This window comes from Elephantulus edwardii, unplaced genomic scaffold (assembly GCF_000299155.1).
Source record: "Elephantulus edwardii isolate Elephantulus edwardi_28Jun2011 unplaced genomic scaffold, EleEdw1.0 scaffold00186, whole genome shotgun sequence".
NCBI lineage: Eukaryota > Metazoa > Chordata > Mammalia > Macroscelidea > Macroscelididae > Elephantulus > Elephantulus edwardii.
Window position 1 is genome coordinate 45,851 of NW_006399936.1, and position 15,495 is coordinate 61,345.

General features: G+C 53.8%; 3 protein-coding genes across 8 annotated transcripts in view; 2 read left to right on the top strand and 1 right to left on the bottom strand.

The window, feature by feature from the left end:
- The first annotated feature begins 1,477 nt into the window (after positions 1-1,477).
- On the top strand, positions 1,478-5,501 carry ACHE (acetylcholinesterase (Yt blood group)). Of its 3 annotated transcripts, none has more exons than XM_006896447.1 (4): positions 1,478-2,687; positions 3,036-3,520; positions 4,204-4,373; positions 5,165-5,501. In XM_006896447.1, the coding sequence occupies exons 1-4, from the start codon at positions 1,623-1,625 to the stop codon at positions 5,284-5,286; spliced, it is 1,842 nt and encodes a 613-aa protein (XP_006896509.1). In that variant the 5' UTR covers positions 1,478-1,622; the 3' UTR covers positions 5,287-5,501. The 3 variants fall into 3 exon arrangements, with proteins under 3 accessions (XP_006896509.1, XP_006896511.1, XP_006896510.1); XM_006896449.1 differs by having other exon boundaries at positions 1,605-2,687; positions 3,300-3,520; XM_006896448.1 differs by lacking the exon at positions 5,165-5,501 and adding an exon at positions 4,473-4,591 and having other exon boundaries at positions 1,612-2,687.
- Positions 5,502-6,094: 593 nt separating this feature from the next.
- UFSP1 (UFM1-specific peptidase 1 (non-functional)) lies at positions 6,095-6,514 on the top strand. Its single transcript, XM_006896578.1, has one exon. It carries the CDS (start codon positions 6,095-6,097, stop codon positions 6,512-6,514), a length of 420 nt encoding a protein of 139 aa, XP_006896640.1.
- Positions 6,515-7,004: 490 nt separating this feature from the next.
- The window catches only part of SRRT (serrate RNA effector molecule homolog (Arabidopsis)), an 11,877-nt gene continuing 3,386 nt past the window's right edge, over positions 7,005-15,495 (bottom strand). The window contains exons 2-19 of one of the 4 annotated variants that reach the window (XM_006896453.1): positions 14,629-14,757; positions 14,244-14,390; positions 13,831-14,019; positions 11,943-12,112; positions 11,649-11,833; positions 11,337-11,435; positions 10,978-11,095; positions 10,649-10,803; positions 10,261-10,322; positions 10,062-10,140; positions 9,640-9,828; positions 8,926-9,099; positions 8,687-8,840; positions 8,331-8,524; positions 7,780-7,936; positions 7,512-7,601; positions 7,283-7,409; positions 7,005-7,196 (exon numbers count right to left, since the gene is read on the bottom strand). In XM_006896453.1, coding sequence (XP_006896515.1) covers positions 7,121-7,196; positions 7,283-7,409; positions 7,512-7,601; positions 7,780-7,936; positions 8,331-8,524; positions 8,687-8,840; positions 8,926-9,099; positions 9,640-9,828; positions 10,062-10,140; positions 10,261-10,322; positions 10,649-10,803; positions 10,978-11,095; positions 11,337-11,435; positions 11,649-11,833; positions 11,943-12,112; positions 13,831-14,019; positions 14,244-14,390; positions 14,629-14,757 — 2,494 coding nt within the window. In that variant the 3' untranslated portion in view covers positions 7,005-7,120. Of the gene's footprint in view, positions 7,197-7,282; positions 7,410-7,511; positions 7,638-7,779; positions 7,937-8,330; positions 8,525-8,686; positions 8,841-8,925; positions 9,100-9,639; positions 9,829-10,061; positions 10,141-10,260; positions 10,323-10,648; positions 10,807-10,977; positions 11,096-11,336; positions 11,436-11,648; positions 11,834-11,942; positions 12,113-13,830; positions 14,020-14,243; positions 14,391-14,628; positions 14,758-15,495 lie in introns of all 4 variants that reach the window. The other 3 variants (XM_006896452.1, XM_006896451.1, XM_006896450.1) reach the window with 3 other exon arrangements.

Genomic DNA, 15,495 nt, shown 5'->3' on the forward strand with positions numbered 1-15,495 from the left:
GAGTCTCCGGCCTCGCCCAGGACCCTCCGCCGGCCATCTGCATCTAGGGGACGGCGCGCCCCCCACCCCAGGGGTCTAGACCCCCAGACCGGACGCCCCTGGCGCCCCCAGGCCTACCCAGCGACGCCCCCTGCCGCCCCACACGCATCCTTAACTCTTCCCTCGCCGCCGCACACTTACGGACGCCGCCAGCAGGGGAGCTGGCGCCCTGCGGGGCTGGCCACCGCCTCCCCTCTCGCTCCCGTGGGGACTCCCTAGCGCCCCTTCCTCCTGATTCTCCAAATCTGGAGCCGCTGGGAGGCATCCCCCCTGTTTGGGGCGGAACCCGAGCTGCGCAGGTTCCAGGCTCTGGCTGGGCCGCGGGATCCCGAGGGCCGGGGAGGGAGCTCCCCTGCGCAGCGCCGACCGAGATCCCCTCCGAGGCCCAGGGCGGCCTCCTCCCGCGGGGACTCCGTCTTTTTTTTTTTTTTTTTTTGGTAAGGGGAGGATCAGCGGAAGCCCCGAGTTATAATTAGCCCCACTCGGATTTCCTAGTTAATCTCCAGCACCACCACTCTCTGCAGCTCGAGGCGGCTGGGGCTGGATGAGGGGTGACCGCCGGTAGAGGGGGGAGTTCCGACCCGGGGAATTTTGATCCCTTGGCCGGAGATGCCGGAACCACAGCAGCTGCTGCCCCAAAATAGCGCCCCCCACCCCGCCCCGTCCCTGCAGCCGGGGATCTCCAGAGCTCTGGGAACACTGGCGCCCCGGCTTGCTCTGCAGACCCTTCAGCAATGCCTGAGAGCCCTCAGACCCCCGCCCCAAGTTCCCGGCTCCTGGGTTCGGGGCGGGGAGCGCCATCCTTTTCTCGGTCTCTACTGCCGCCGCCTGGCCGCAGCCTGCACCACAACATCGGACGGATAGAGGACTGAGTCCTGGGGGCGAGAGCTGGTGAACCTATTTGCAGGAGCAGAGGAAGGGGAAAGAAAGTTGGGGGGGGCAGACCTGCAACTGATGAAAACCAGTGGGTCCCAGCACTCTATGCCAGGGAGTGGATGAGGCTAGGCAGGGTGGGGCAAAATGTTAAGCAGGCAGGATTTGGGGTGCCCTAGGACCTACGGTTTCCACGCCCTAAATACCCAACCCACTCCCAGGGTCCAAGCCCTTAACCACCTGGGAGAGGCTTGGTCTGCGCCTTCATGCCAAGCTCCTCCATCAGCGCGGCGGGCCGGTGAGGGCCCCGCCCCTACCGTGTGGCCTGTGCGTGGACTGCGGGCCTCTGGTGTCCGCACTGCACGCACTGGGCCGGGCCAGTTCACACAGCAGGGAAGGAGGTGAGGGCGGTCTGCAGGGGAGGGTGGGAGGGGAGTTCCTTGGCTGGCCTGTCTTGTGCTCTCTCCCCTGGGTTTGTCTGGATGTGTTGGCCTGGTCTTCATACCCTCTCCATTCCGTCTGCCCTATGTCCTTCTCTGGGCAGCCTCCCTTCCTCCCTCCGTTTCTTTCCCCGTCTGCTAACCTGCCCCACCTCTTCTGCATCTCAAAGATCACGACTGGGCAAGCGTGTTATCTAATCTCCTTCCTCAGGCCTTCACCCTGTGCCTTTTTTTTTTTTCTTCCAACAGACAACTGCCTGCGTGGCAGCCATGCGGCCCCCGTGGTGTCCCCTGCAAACGCCCTCCCTGGCTTCCCCACTCCTTCTCCTCCTTCTCTTCCTTGGAGAAGGTCCAGGGGCTGAGGGTCAGGAGGACCGAAACCTAGTGGTGACTGTTCGAGAGGGCCGCCTGCGGGGTATCCGCCTGATGGCCCCTGGGGGCCCTGTCTCTGCTTTTCTGGGCATCCCCTTTGCGGAGCCACCTGTGGGTCCCCGTCGATTTCTTCCACCAGAGCCCAAGCGGCCCTGGTCAGGGGTACTGGATGCCACGTCTTTCCAGAGTGTCTGCTACCAATACGTGGACACCTTGTACCCTGGCTTTGAGGGCTCTGAGATGTGGAACCCCAACCGTGAGCTGAGTGAGGACTGCCTCTACCTCAACGTGTGGACACCATACCCCAAGCCTGCATCCCCCGCCCCTGTCCTTGTCTGGATCTATGGGGGTGGCTTTTACAGTGGGGCTTCCTCCCTGGACGTGTATGATGGCCGCTTTCTGGCACAGGCCGAGGGGACTGTGCTGGTGTCCATGAACTACCGAGTGGGAGCCTTTGGTTTCCTGGCCCTGCCAGGGAGCCGGGAGGCCCCAGGCAATGTGGGTCTTTTGGATCAGAGGCTGGCGCTGCAGTGGGTGCAGGAGAATGTGGCAGCCTTTGGAGGAGACCCGATGTCAGTGACACTGTTTGGGGAGAGTGCAGGTGCTGCTTCTGTGGGCATGCACCTGCTGTCCCCCCCTAGCCGGGGCCTGTTCCACAGGGCTGTGCTGCAGAGTGGGGCACCCAATGGACCCTGGGCCACCGTGGGCGTGGGAGAGGCCCGCCGCAGGGCCACACTGCTAGCCCGACTTGTAGGCTGCCCCCCAGGTGGCACTGGTGGCAATGACACAGAGCTGGTGGCCTGCCTAAGGACACGGCCAGCCCAGGACCTGGTGGACCATGAGTGGCATGTGCTGCCTCAGGAAAGTGTCTTCCGATTCTCCTTTGTGCCTGTGGTGGATGGAGATTTCCTCAGTGACACCCCCGAGGCCCTTATCAACGCCGGAGACTTCCAGGGCCTGCAGGTGACTAGTGGCTGGAAAGGGTGGTGCTGGTTCCTCTGGGCCCCTTCTCCCCTATACTAGGCCATCCCAGGGGCCCAGGCATGACCTCCTCCCAGAGGCCCAGGCTTCCAGACCCCTCTCCACTCTCATCCTCCCCGAGAACCTAGGCACAAACACACTCAGACCCCAGGGTGGACAAAAAGATGGAAATGTGGGTATATTTTCTCTTTCTCTCTATCCCTCCCCCTATCTCATGCTCTCTTGCTCTGTGGTTCTGGGTCTATAACTGTTCACCTTTCTGGCTCTTTGTCTGTTTCTGTCTGCCTGTCTGTCTGTACCCCTCCCCTGTCCTTCATCCTGTCCCCCCAGGTGCTGGTGGGTGTGGTGAAGGATGAGGGCTCCTATTTTCTGGTATACGGGGCCCCAGGCTTCAGCAAAGACAACGAGTCTCTCATCAGCCGGGCCCAGTTCTTGGCTGGGGTGCGGGTCGGGGTCCCCCAGGTGAGTGACCTGGTGGCCGAGGCTGTGGTCCTGCATTACACAGACTGGCTGCACCCTGAAGACCCGGCTCGGCTTAGGGAGGCAATGAGTGATGTGGTGGGCGACCACAACGTGGTGTGCCCCGTGGCCCAGCTGGCTGGGCGACTGGCCACCCAGGGTGCCCGGGTCTATGCCTACTCTTTTGACCACCGTGCCTCCACGCTCACCTGGCCCCTCTGGATGGGGGTGCCCCACGGCTACGAGATCGAGTTCATCTTTGGGCTTCCCCTGGAACCCTCGTTAAACTACACAATGGAAGAGAGAATCTTTGCCCAGCGGCTGATGAGATATTGGGCCAACTTCGCCCGCACAGGGTCAGCAATGCTGAGGGGAAGGAGGGTTTCTGGGGGGCCAGGGAGCCTTGGGGGACGGCAGCAAACAGAAAGAGGCCAGGAGAGATGAAGAGGAGTGGTTCACAAAAATAAAAGATGACAAAGGAAGAAAAGGATAAGGCGAACAGACTTAGGGAGAGGAAGAAAGGCAGGCAACAAGGTCTAAGATAAGGACAGAGTAAGAAAGGCAAATCCAAAAAGAGATTACACAAAGAAAAAGACAAAGGTGTACACAGGAGCATGAACTCCAGAGCTGAATTAAATTGGGCCGGGGGTGATTTATTAGCTTAGCTGTGTGACCTTTCTTTGCCCCTCCACCATCTATTTTGGTTTACCTGTCCCGAGAGGGCACCACAATCCGGCATCAGATGAGTGTTGCCAAAAGTAAACATGGCATTTGTAGAGAAAGGACTGGGCGGTTAAATAGTAAGAGAGAGGAAAAACTGAAAGCACCAGGGAGAACAGGAGGCAGGAGGAGAGCAGAGACTGCCTGAAGAGGGAAAACAGAAGAGAAAGAAGGGTTTAGGAGTGGTGGAAAGGAGGAAGAGTTAGGGGCTAGTCCTAGAACGAGTTAAAGGCGCCTGGAATTAGGAAACCCTTGCCTCACCTCCATCCCCGGGGCAGGCAGGCTTGCAAAGGACTCAGCCTTCCCATTCCTCCTACAGGGACCCCAATGATCCCCGAGACGCCAAAGCCCCGCAGTGGCCACCTTACACAGCGGGGGCACAGCAGTACGTGAGCCTGAATCTGCGGCCGCTGGAGGTGCGGCGGGGGCTGCGCGCCCAAGCCTGTGCCTTCTGGAACCGCTTTCTACCCAAATTGCTCAGCGCTACCGGTACGCTGGGGCCAGCCCGGGCAAGGACTGGGGGAAAAGGGCACGGAGAGAGGGGCGTGGGAGCTGGCCGGGGTGTAACCCCTCTCTTCTCCCCCCCAGCCACGGAGGCCCCCAGCACCTGCTCAGGTCCCGCCCACGGGGAGGCTGCCCCGAGGCCGAGGCCCGGCCTCCCCCTGCCCCTCCTCCTCCTCCTTGTCTCCCGGCTCCTGCGGCTGTGACCACGGCCTCTCCTCTAATGACCATGGGGAAGAACCCCACTCAGGGACCTCCGACTTAGTGCCCCCTCCCTTATTACACCAAGAGACTCAAACTGGACAGGGTGGAGAGGGGTGACCTGGCTCAGGGACCCAGACGCCTTTGTTGCTTAAATAGAAAAACCAAACATTTTTATACGTATAATTAACCTCTGCAGCCTGAGCCTGATACTGAGGGGAGAGGGAGGCCCCGGGGCTGGATAGCACCCCCAGTGGGCCTATAACTGTCAACCATTTCTGTCTCTTCTTTCCCCCCGCCCCCACCAATCCACGGATCCGCCTCCTTGATCCCTTCTGTCCTGTCTTCCGGTCATTTTCTTCCCCCCACCTCTTCCGGCCAACCTTTTCTGGCCCCGCTTCTACTCTCATCCTTCCGGTGTTCTGTCTTCCATATATTCTCCTGATCCTTTTTCCATTATCCCACGTGGCTTCTTACGTTGTCCGTGTGTCCTTCCTGTATCCATACCTCCCATGTCCATTCCCCAACCTTCCCCTTGTCTTCCTCCCCCCATCCATTTGCCGGCGCCCTGGCCGCAGACACCCTGGACGAGGCGGAGCGCCAGTGGAAGGCCGAGTTCCACCGCTGGAGCTCTTACATGGTGCACTGGAAGAACCAGTTCGACCATTACAGCAAGCAGGATCGCTGCTCAGACCTGTGACCCAGGCGGGACCCCCGAGCCCGCCCCTGCCCTGCCCGCCCTGCCTTCTAGCTGTATATACTATTTATTTAAGGCCTGGGATGTAACACAGATGAACTCCAGACCCTGTTCCTCAACTTTCCCCGGGGGCTTCCCGTCCTCTGCATGTCTCGGGCCGAGCTCCCTTCCTTGCGGTGCCTTCGCCCCTCTGGGCTGCCAATAAACTGTTACAGCCACGGGAGTGTGTGCAACTGGGGAGCCGAGGGTGGGGCGGGGGTGCAAGGGTAACAGGAGGTGTGGATGCTGGCGGCACGCAAGCCGAAGTGCCGCCAGCCAAGCTCCACCCCGCCCCGCGTGTAGGATCGCGCCTGCGCCTGCGCCTGCGCACTGAGCCCGGCGGGCTAGGCGCTTCTGCGGTGGTGGCGCCGAGGGGCGTGAGTCGCGGTGCATTGTGGGAGCTCTCGCTGCTCCAGTCCCGCGTCGGCGTCTCTGGATCTCCGCGTGCTGCCGGCTGGCCCAGCATCTGTCGAGAAGAGGATCCCAGAGTTCCAGGAATTCGCTCGTCGCCAGCGCGGCCTCGGTAACCACCGCTCCCGGCGCCCTGGAGCTGCTGAGGGACGTCCACGTGGGCCTGGCCCCGCCGTGCCGTGGCGCCACCCGCCTCGCCCTGCTCTCGGGCCACTACCTCTATTATCACTACGGCTGCGATGGCCTGGACGACCGGGGCTGGGGCTGCGGCTACCGAACTCTGCAGACCTTGTGCTCGTGGCCAGAGGGCCAGTCTGCGGGCGTGCCGGGCCTGGCCGCCGTGCAGGCCGCCCTGGAGGACATGGGTGATAAGTCCCCTGGATTCCGGGGCTCCCGAAGCTGGATCGGCTGTGTGGAGGTCAGCCTCTGCCTCTCCTATTTCGGGGGACCAGAGGGGCGCCTGTGTCATGTACCCCGCGGGATGGGGCTTCAGGGTGAATTGGAGAGGCTTTACTCCCACTTTTCAGGGGGTGGGGGTCCTGTAATGGTGGGAGGAGACGTGGATGCCGGAGCCAAGGCCTTGCTGGGAGTCTGTCTGGGGCCAGGCACGGAAGCCTACCTCCTGATACTGGACCCTCACTGTTGGGATGCTCCTGGAAACCCCAGAGAACTACAGGCTGCTGGGTGGGTAGGCTGGCAAGAAGTAACGAAGGCCTTTGACCCGAACTCTTTCTACAACTTGTGCTTGACCAGCTCTGTGTCTGGCCCCAAGGAGCTCTAACCAGGCCGTGACATCCACCCAGCTGTCAAAGGCAGAGAGGGCTGCTTAACACCGAGTCCCAAGGTAGTCCCAGCAGAGCCTGGGCATCAATAAAGTGGCTATCCGAGCTTCCCACGGCCCCAGCCAGTTTTTGAGAGGTTCGTGGATGGCCAAGAGAACAACCATGTCTTGGAGACGAGCAGCCAGAGTGCTCTTTGGAGGCAAGAATGATGAGGCTTTGCCTCATTCTTTGGGTGTGTTGCTAGGAGGGGCTATTCCTTGGAGAAGGAAATGATGTTGAGAAGGGTGGCGGGTCAGTGAAGGAGAGCAAGACCCTCAACCGGGTGGACTGACACAGTGACTACTGCAATGGGGTTTTGTGTGTCAGGAAGTGTGAGGATGGCATAAGGTAGTATAGGGTTTAGATCTTAATAGAGTCACTGAGTCGTACTTGACTCGATGGCACCTAACAACATATGTAATACTCATTAATTCATTGAGACATCATTAGGGAAGTGCTTTTATTGGCAATAGGGCTGAACGTACAAAAAATTCTCAAGAGTTGTATGGGATGAGGCAGTCATAAGTACAGATGATAGATACCAGGAATAAGGAAAGGTGGATGGCTCAGAAGAAATCAACATCATCGGGGGCATCCAGGTCACGATATTCCACAATGGCCCTTGGGTCTCCACGAACCATCCTGTAATGGAAGAGGTAAATGGATAAAGATTTGATGGTTCCTAAACAGAAATTTGATAAGAAAGCTTGGGCATCATAACTCCTTACCTGTTTCGAGGTTTCCCAGGATAACCTCCTTGGCCACGAAAGGCATCGTAGTTGCCTCGGCCAGCACCATACGGGCCATGGGGATATGGTGGTCCTCCTGTGGGGACTGCAGGACGGACGGCGCCAGCTATTTAAATAAAAAAAAAGTTTGAGAAATGACTACTTTGATTATGTTCTAGATATTCTTACTCCCAGTCCCACACAACCACTTAACTCTTCTTATAGTTACCTCCATAACCTAAGATGGGGGGCCGGGGCTGACCATAGGGAATCAGGCCTTGGGGCGTCTGGTGTGGGTAGGGGAGTCCTGGGGTCAGGCCTGGGGGGAGTACAACAGAGACAGGAATGTGAATTACTGCGGGTTGGGGAGTATGTGTTACAGAATCTAGGAATATGACCTGAGAATGGAGTGGTAGAAACGTCAGATAGTAACAGGTTAAAGGTAGTCCAAGAGAGCCAAGAGCATGCGGATCAGGCCCTCATGGATCGTATCTTACTTTGGGCAGGACCAGGTGGCTGAGCTGGCTTGATCTCCGGCAGAGCTGGTCGCTTGGCATCAGTGAGGAAATTGTTAAAAAAAGACACCTCCTTCTTCACTTCCTCAATTTTCTCTGCATGCTTGTTGAAGATGTGTTTGCGTACAAATTCAGGGCCCTGGGTGAAAAGAATGAGGGTCAGGGCAGAGCAAGGAATGGGGGGTTCCTTGAGCCTCTCCAATAGTAACCCAGGTGGCAGGGATTATGTTCTCTGCTGCTAATAACCCAAAGGTTAGTGAACCTATTTATTAGCTGCCCTGCAGGAGAAAGATGTGTAACCCATGCCCTAAAGATCACAGCTTAAGAAGCCATATTATAGACAGTTCTGCTCTGTCCTATCGACTGACAGCAAGTGAGAATCAATATACAGCAACAGTCTAAGTCTCTTCACAGACCCCATCTGGAAGAATCCCACCTCCCTCACTCCACTATTAAATAGCCCCAGATCCCTTCCTCCCCAAGCCTACTCCCTCTTGTCAAAGTTCTAACAAGTCAATTCTACTATCCCAAACCTTGAATTTCTTGCCACTGAGAGGGCAAAGCCACTTATCCTTGCCCAGTTCCTGGGTATTGGAGGTGACAAATTTTTCCACTTCCTGCTCCGGGTCTTTGCGACCCATTTTCTGGGCTTCTTCCTCTGAAAGAGACTCTCTCACACTCAGCAGTGGAGTCAGCTTCTCTTCAAATGTCTTCTGCCATTCTAGTACTGTGGTTTAGGGAAAGAGAAAAAATGTTTAGAGAAGGGAGCCAGAAGCAAAGATTGTGGAAGAAGGGAATTAGAGGAGGGGGAAGCAGGAATAGGAGGCCGCTGAGGAAAAAGGGGAACCTCATGGGAATCCAATAAGAAACAAAGCGCCTGGGAACTTGCCTTCTCCGTGACTAATGCGATTGGGTGGCATGGGTCCTCGAACATGGATAATGCCACAACGGTTGGGCATCTCATCCTCATTGGGATACTCGCATGTGTTGTAATAGTCCAGGGAATGGACTATTCTCAAGTAGAGGAGGAGTTTATCCAAAACCTAAAGAGAAATGAGAAGCCAGGTTAGGACTGTTCATCAACTGCTCCGTGAGACCCTTTCCTTGCTCATGCCCCAAAGCTAGTACCTTGATCAGCTTCTCATCCCTTTCCACATTGATCTCAGCCGGGTTCCCTTCTTTGGGAGGCTCTTCAGGGGGGGGCCCCCCACTACTCCCGAGCAGCTCCTCCTCCTCAGCGCTCACTTCTTCAATCAGGTAGTCGGTGATATTCTTCAAGATTGGGTTCTGAGAGGGCAGAGCCTGAAGGGGAAAGATAAAAAGCAAAGATGAGCAGGGGCAGGGAAGGCAGAGAAAACCCTACAAAGAGAGCCCAGGGACCGCAACTAAAACGGCAACGAGAGGGAAAAGTTAGGTTCCACTGGATTCTCAGAGTTATCTGTGCCTGATCATTTTTCTATCCTCACCTAACACATAATTAAGGATCTGTAATGGCACAACTGTTAAAGTGCTTGGCTGCTAACCAAAAGGTTGACAATTCAACTCACCAACCTCTCAACAGAGACCGGTGGGGGAGATCTGGAAATCCTAAAGATTACAGCCTAAGAAACACATGTGGAGTTCTACCCTTCAGACAGGGCAGGAATCAACCTTATGCCACACACAGCAAACCCACAGGAAGAATATGTGCTAGTCTGTATGGCTGAGAATTACCCAAGCAGAAAGGCCCAAACAGAAGAGATGGGTACAAGGAGTTAATGTCACAGTTCAAGCTAGGCCCAAATGCCCACAGTAGGTGAGGTGGCATCAACTCCTTTTCAAAGTCCCACAGTAGTCACTTACAGTTGACACAGGAGGTGTTCCAGGCTCCGTGGCCCAAAGCTGGGTCCTGTCATCCAGTGTGTGGATTAGTTTGGCCGCCAGCTTGATATCATTGCGCACTATCTGCTTGTGCTGGGTAATGCCGTTGATATTGCGGACACGACGGGTCAGATCTCTGTTCACACCAGGGCACAGCTCACACTCCCGGAGCTGGAAGAAACAGAACAGAATCTTCACTCACCCTTCCACCACTTCCCCAAGAGGCAGCAACTCCAATGCAGGCCCTGTCCATAAGACCAAGAGCTTCAGGGACAACGTGTGTCTAATTCACAGTAACATGCGTGCCAGCATGGATGGATGAAATAAGGTACAGAATAAATGAATCTATGAACAAGGAATTTATAGAAAACATGGGTAGCCCACTTTCCCTCCTCAAAACTCACTCGGATATTCTGCAGGTTCCAACAGATTTCTTTAATATTGACACTGCGGTCAAAGGTCACCCAGCCACGACGAAAAAACCTACACAAGAGAAAAAAAGAATGAAAACATCAGCATCATGGTGTAGGGGTGTGGTGGGGGTGTCTGTTGGCCTCTCCCTCCTGCTTCTCTCCCAGGTATTCCTTGCTCTCAGTTCATTACCTTCTCTCCGGCTGGGGCTCTGACAGCGCTACACGCATAAAGCCTGGATATCTTTTACAAAGCTGAAAGAACATGAAAAGAAACTCCAGTTAATGACAAGACAAGCATTCATTTCATCCTCATGTCCTCAGAACCCAAGGGACTACTACTGCCTTTTAAGCTTTTCCTTCTGCAGTAAAGGGTCAGCACCTGACCAGCACATTAAGAATGTGAGCACCTGAAAGCAAACAATGCAATCAGGGTCAGCCCTAGATGGGTATGTCACATGGACAGGGACCTCTCTATTAGAAAAACAAAACCATTTATTTAAAAATAGTGTCCTGTGTCTTCCTCCTCCATAAGAAATGGGGCCTGCTTGTCATCCCTGCGCCCTGCTTCCCCCACTCACAGATATGATCTCCGCCCGGGAGATATTGGGTGCGATGTTGCGCATGAAGAGAGAGCAAGTCTTATGCAGGGGCCGGGGCTTGCACTCCAGCCCTGGAGCTTCTTTGGGCTTCTCCCTGTCTTCCTCCTTGGGCTTTTCCTTCTCCTTGAGTGCTTCTCCTGTGCAGGTGGTGGTGGGAGTTGGTTATTTTGTTGTTGTTGAAGACAGAAAAAAAGAAGTAAGCGACCACCACCACAAAAGTTTCCTCCAAACAGCAACCATCCCAGCCCCTCACACCCTCCTCCTCACCCTGTTCAGCTAGAAGACAAAGGACAAGAAAATAAACCTACCAGTCTCCTCCTTCTCCTCATCAGCGTGGCCACTTTCAGACTCTGATTCAGACTCAGACACGCTGCCTTCATCAAAACTGTCATCACCACTCTGCTTCCTGTTCCTCTTCTTGGTACTCTGTGGGAGATGCAACAGGAGGGAGTGGTCAGAATCCAAGACCCAAGCCCTGATACCCCAACCCTGTGTAAGAAATCCAATTCATAGCTGGCCCTCCAGCAGGTTTTCAGAGATCATAAATCTCATGAGAACAGGTTATTAATCTTCTTTCTCCCAAGGAGCAGCTGGTGGAGGAGAATCGTCTGAGCAGCACAGCTCCTTAGCTGCTGCCACCAGAGCTCCTACAGAAGAGACAACCTACCTTTTTGGCTTCCTTCTCAGAGTCATCCTTTTTCTCTTCCTTATCCCCATCACCTTCAGACTTCTTAGTTTTGTCATCATTAGAACCGTCATTCTCAGCCTACAGGGAGAGATGACCGATCACAGGGTTATGTCAAATCTCCCTTCACCCCTTCTCTGATAAATCCTTCCCACAGCTCGGCCTGGTAGTTCCTCTCTCTCCCCAAACACAATACACAACACCCTAGATCCAACCCATCTAGGCACCCCCACCCCGTCACCACCAAACGTGCTCCATTTCTATCCTCCTCCCCTCGTGGCCCATCACTCAGACCTGTTTGCCCTCTTCTTTCTTGTCGTCCTTATCGTTGGCCTTGCGCTCTCCATCTCCAAGCCCAGGTCCAGTTCGGCCTTCCTCCTTCTTGCCTGGTTCCCCAGGCTTTCCCGCTTGTTCCTCTTCTTCTTCCTGCTCCAGAATGCGTAGGTCATTCTCTGTGCCTCCTTCCATCTTAATCACAGCTATGGTAAAAGAGCAGAGGTCACAATCCAAGAGTCCTAGCCTTCAGCCTCTGGGTCTCCGACCACCAGTCAACCCCGACCCTAATGTTACCACTCCAAATCCACAAACCTGCATCCAGCATTTTGACAATGGCATCGGCTTTGTCTATGTCCAGGAGAAGATTATCAAACCAACCACTTTCCATGAGAGACAGAAATACCCTCAGTCTATTTTGTAGGGCCCCTCGGGCCTCCTGCCGCCTCTTCCCCACCTCATCTGGGTGGTACTTAGACCGAAACCTGAGGAGGAAGGGAAGAAACAGAACAGTCACTGGAGGTCAGAGCCAGGATGTGAGGAGGGGCCCAGGAAAATAAGGGCTAAGCCCCTATCCTCTCAAACCCACAAAAGATCACAAAAGCAGAGATTAGGGGAAGGGAATGCACTAGAACTACCCAATCAATCCCAAAAGGAAACAAAAGTTATGCTCTGAGAAGATGTGGGGGAGAACCAGGTACTAAGAGCTCTGGAGTTGGGAAGAAAAATGACTATGGGAGAGGCCCAGAGATGGAAAGGCAGATTTATTGCCCCAAATCTCTGAGAAATAGGAATTTAAAAAGTAACGTTTTCCCAAAGAAGGACTAAGGAAATAGTAGGCTCCCCCAAAAGCCAGCCCTGAACTCTAGTCATTAGGACTGCTCCCACCAATTCCCACTAACTCTAGTGGAGAAACAGAGGGAAAACTGAAGTGCACCAGATAGAAAAAGGCAGGCTGTCTTTCTCCCCCCCTCGGGAAGACAAGCAAGATGGTGAGGGGACAGGGAAAGGCCAAAGGGAAAAAGTGAAGTGTCCTTATAACTTCAGGTACTGCCCACGTGGACAGAGAAAAAAGAGTAGTGGAGGGGGAAGGATGAAGCATAAAAAAGAATACATTTAAAATACAACCAAAAAGGAGATACTCAGAGTATGAAAAAAGGGTAAGAAATGCCCAGAAATCAACAACATGGGAAAACTGAAGACCAAAGACAGAAACTGAAAACAAAGAAAGCAGTGTTATGAAATAAGAGCAGAAAAAGAATAAAGTAGGAGACAAAGAAAGTAAAAAAAAATAGACAGTACAGAACCACATGTTGAGCATAAGGGGAAAGGAAAAGCCGCAGGCATCAGCTCCAGGATCTTTACCTTGGCTGCTTGGTCAAACAGAGCTCAAGATTTAACTAGCCGCGCCCAGGGCCCATGCTGGCTGGTGGGCCATCGGCTGGCTCCTGGCAGGGGCTTCCCGGCCCAGTTGCCCCACCCCCGCGGAGTCTGCGGTGGGGGCCCTAACTGACTAGCTGCCTAAGCATTCACATTCAGCTAAACCGCTGCATTGTGCACAGCAGTGCCCTGCCTGTCTGCCTGGCCGGGGCAGCGCTGCTCAGCCCAGGGGGCTCATGTATGGGCTGGGTATGGTGGGGGTGGAGGTGGGTTTGCTCCGAGCTCCGTCGATGGGCGGGTGTAGTTCCCAGTTCTGGCTCTTTTCAAGGAGGAGGAGCAGAAAGAGGATGAGGAGGAGGAGCAGGAAGGGGGGAAAAGATGGTTAAAATTAAAACATCCACAAAAGGGAAAAAAAATTAAAACTCTTTTTCTGTCAAATGACCCTGAGACCTTGCATTTTCTTGTCTGGAATCACTCGTCGTTTTTGGGAGGACACCACAGCCACAGAGGGTCTCAGCGATCAGGAATGACAATGGCCCAATGCCAGCAAGTGGGAAACAACCTGTCTGTTGTCCCAAAGGGCCAAGTATCTCCAGCCAGCTGCCTGGAGGCGGCCCACTGACTGAGGACAGTGGGAGGGGTGAGTGGGTGGGGAGCCATGGCAGTAGATGAACTGAGACCCCATCAGCCAATACTGTTATACTTCCCATCTCCCACCTCCCACCCCCAGGAAATACTAGATCAGGGGAAAATGGGTAGAGGACAGGGCTGGGCCAGGAGAAACAAGGCAGGGACAATGTAACAGAGAAGTAGGGATACTCACCACTCCTCATCTTTATGAGCCAGGAAGAAATCCTGCATCTGCTGCCTTCGAAAATCCAGTTTGTAGTCGTTATAGCGCTTAACTGCCTCTGTCTCGTCCACAGAGTCATCCAGTGACAGGAGAAACTCCTTGAAGGTCTTCATGACTGGTGGTGGCACGCCCAAGTCGATCTCCGCAATGCTGCCCAGCCTAGGGAGGGCCCGATCAAGAGGTTTTGGTTGTGGGGAAGAGGGTGGGGGGGTGGGGAGGGCCAAGGTAGCCAGCTGCCCCCTCTTTTTCCCACCCTGGACATCAACCCAGATATTAACTGCCACCACCCGTCGTCCCTCCCTGTGCTCCAGCCATGGTCTCCAGCAATCGCAATCCACCCCCACACTTTATCAACTCCCTTCTCTGAGACCCCAGGTCTTTACCTGGCCTGGATAGGCAGTACATGATGCTGCATGATGTGGACGTCTGGGTGGCCCCAGGGCTGAGGGGGGCCATAAGTTGGGCCCCCACCCCCCCCAGCATAGGGCATCTCATAGCCACTGTGGTATGGGTCAGAACTGTGCTCATCCCTGAGGGTGGGGGGAAAACACAAAAGTCAGAGAAGGGACCCATCCCGCCAGAACACAAAGGAGGTAAGACAGAGGGAGGGGACAGCAGCTAAGGAAAGTGATCACTCACCCAAAGACTTTAAGAGACAAAGACAGAGTAAGTTTATGTGAAATTTGAGAAAAGGAAAGGACAGTATTTTCAGCAAAGATGAGAGAGGAGAGCTGGAGCCCAGAAGAGGCAGGGAAGCTGCCATCTTACCAGTCTCTCCGCATGCGTTTCTGTGGGGGGCTGAGCTCATGGCGGGGAGGTGAGAAGCGTTCCCGTCGATTCCGGTCATAGTCACGGTATTCACCCCGACTACGGCGCTCCCGGCCCCGGTCCCACTCTCTGGAAATAAAAGCAAAAATAATAACTACAGGCATATAAATTAATGATAACTTTTTCATATATACCATTTCAGCTTCATAGGAGTATCATTTCAGATAATGGAAGAAATTTGGATTTTCCAAAGCATTTTAGTAAGAAAATGCTTTACATTTCACAAATCTCATTTCAAGGCTGGTTTAACAGAAAAAGTGCTATGCTGTGCCATGCTGTTCTGGTTGAAATATAAAGCCTCACATCAATAAGTACTTGAAACTAGTCTGGTAACCTTTTTCAGGAAAGTGTGGACAGTATTCTTTGATACTTCCCAGGTAAGTGATAGTTTTACAGAGCAGTTGCAGTGTGGCTCATTAACATCCATTTCTCTAACTTGCTTTTTTGTTTTTTTGGGTTTCTTAAATAATTTTTTTTTCACTGTTGAGTATTTTCTTCTCCTTCACCCCCTCTCCCAATCCAACACACTCCAAACTCCTGAGTGATGCCAATACTTTAACATAATTGCTTCTGAATCAATCTTTTTGAGATACAATTTACACACAAAATGTCCAAGTATTGTTGTAGTAGCCTTAAGCACAACAGAGTACTACCCAACTCATTAAATTAGCCTATAAAATACCACTTTCTAATGTTTGAATTTTCTGCCAGCTTTCTTCCATCAATTTAAAAAATCAATTGCACCACTATAAACAAAGCATTCATCTTTTTTTTTCTATAATTATATTTTATTAATTTTCATAAACA

Excerpts from the sequence above, each read along its gene's own strand:
- UFSP1 (XM_006896578.1), top strand. The coding sequence starts at position 6,095 with ATGGGTGATAAGTCCCCTGGATTCCGGGGCTCCCGAAGCTGGATCGGC.
- ACHE (XM_006896447.1), top strand. The coding sequence starts at position 1,623 with ATGCGGCCCCCGTGGTGTCCCCTGCAAACGCCCTCCCTGGCTTCCCCA. Across the intron at positions 2,688-3,035 it reads GAGACTTCCAGGGCCTGCAG|GTGCTGGTGGGTGTGGTGAA; the intron begins GTGACTAGTGGC and ends CTGTCCCCCCAG. Across the intron at positions 4,374-5,164 it reads CAAATTGCTCAGCGCTACCG|ACACCCTGGACGAGGCGGAG; the intron begins GTACGCTGGGGC and ends CCCTGGCCGCAG.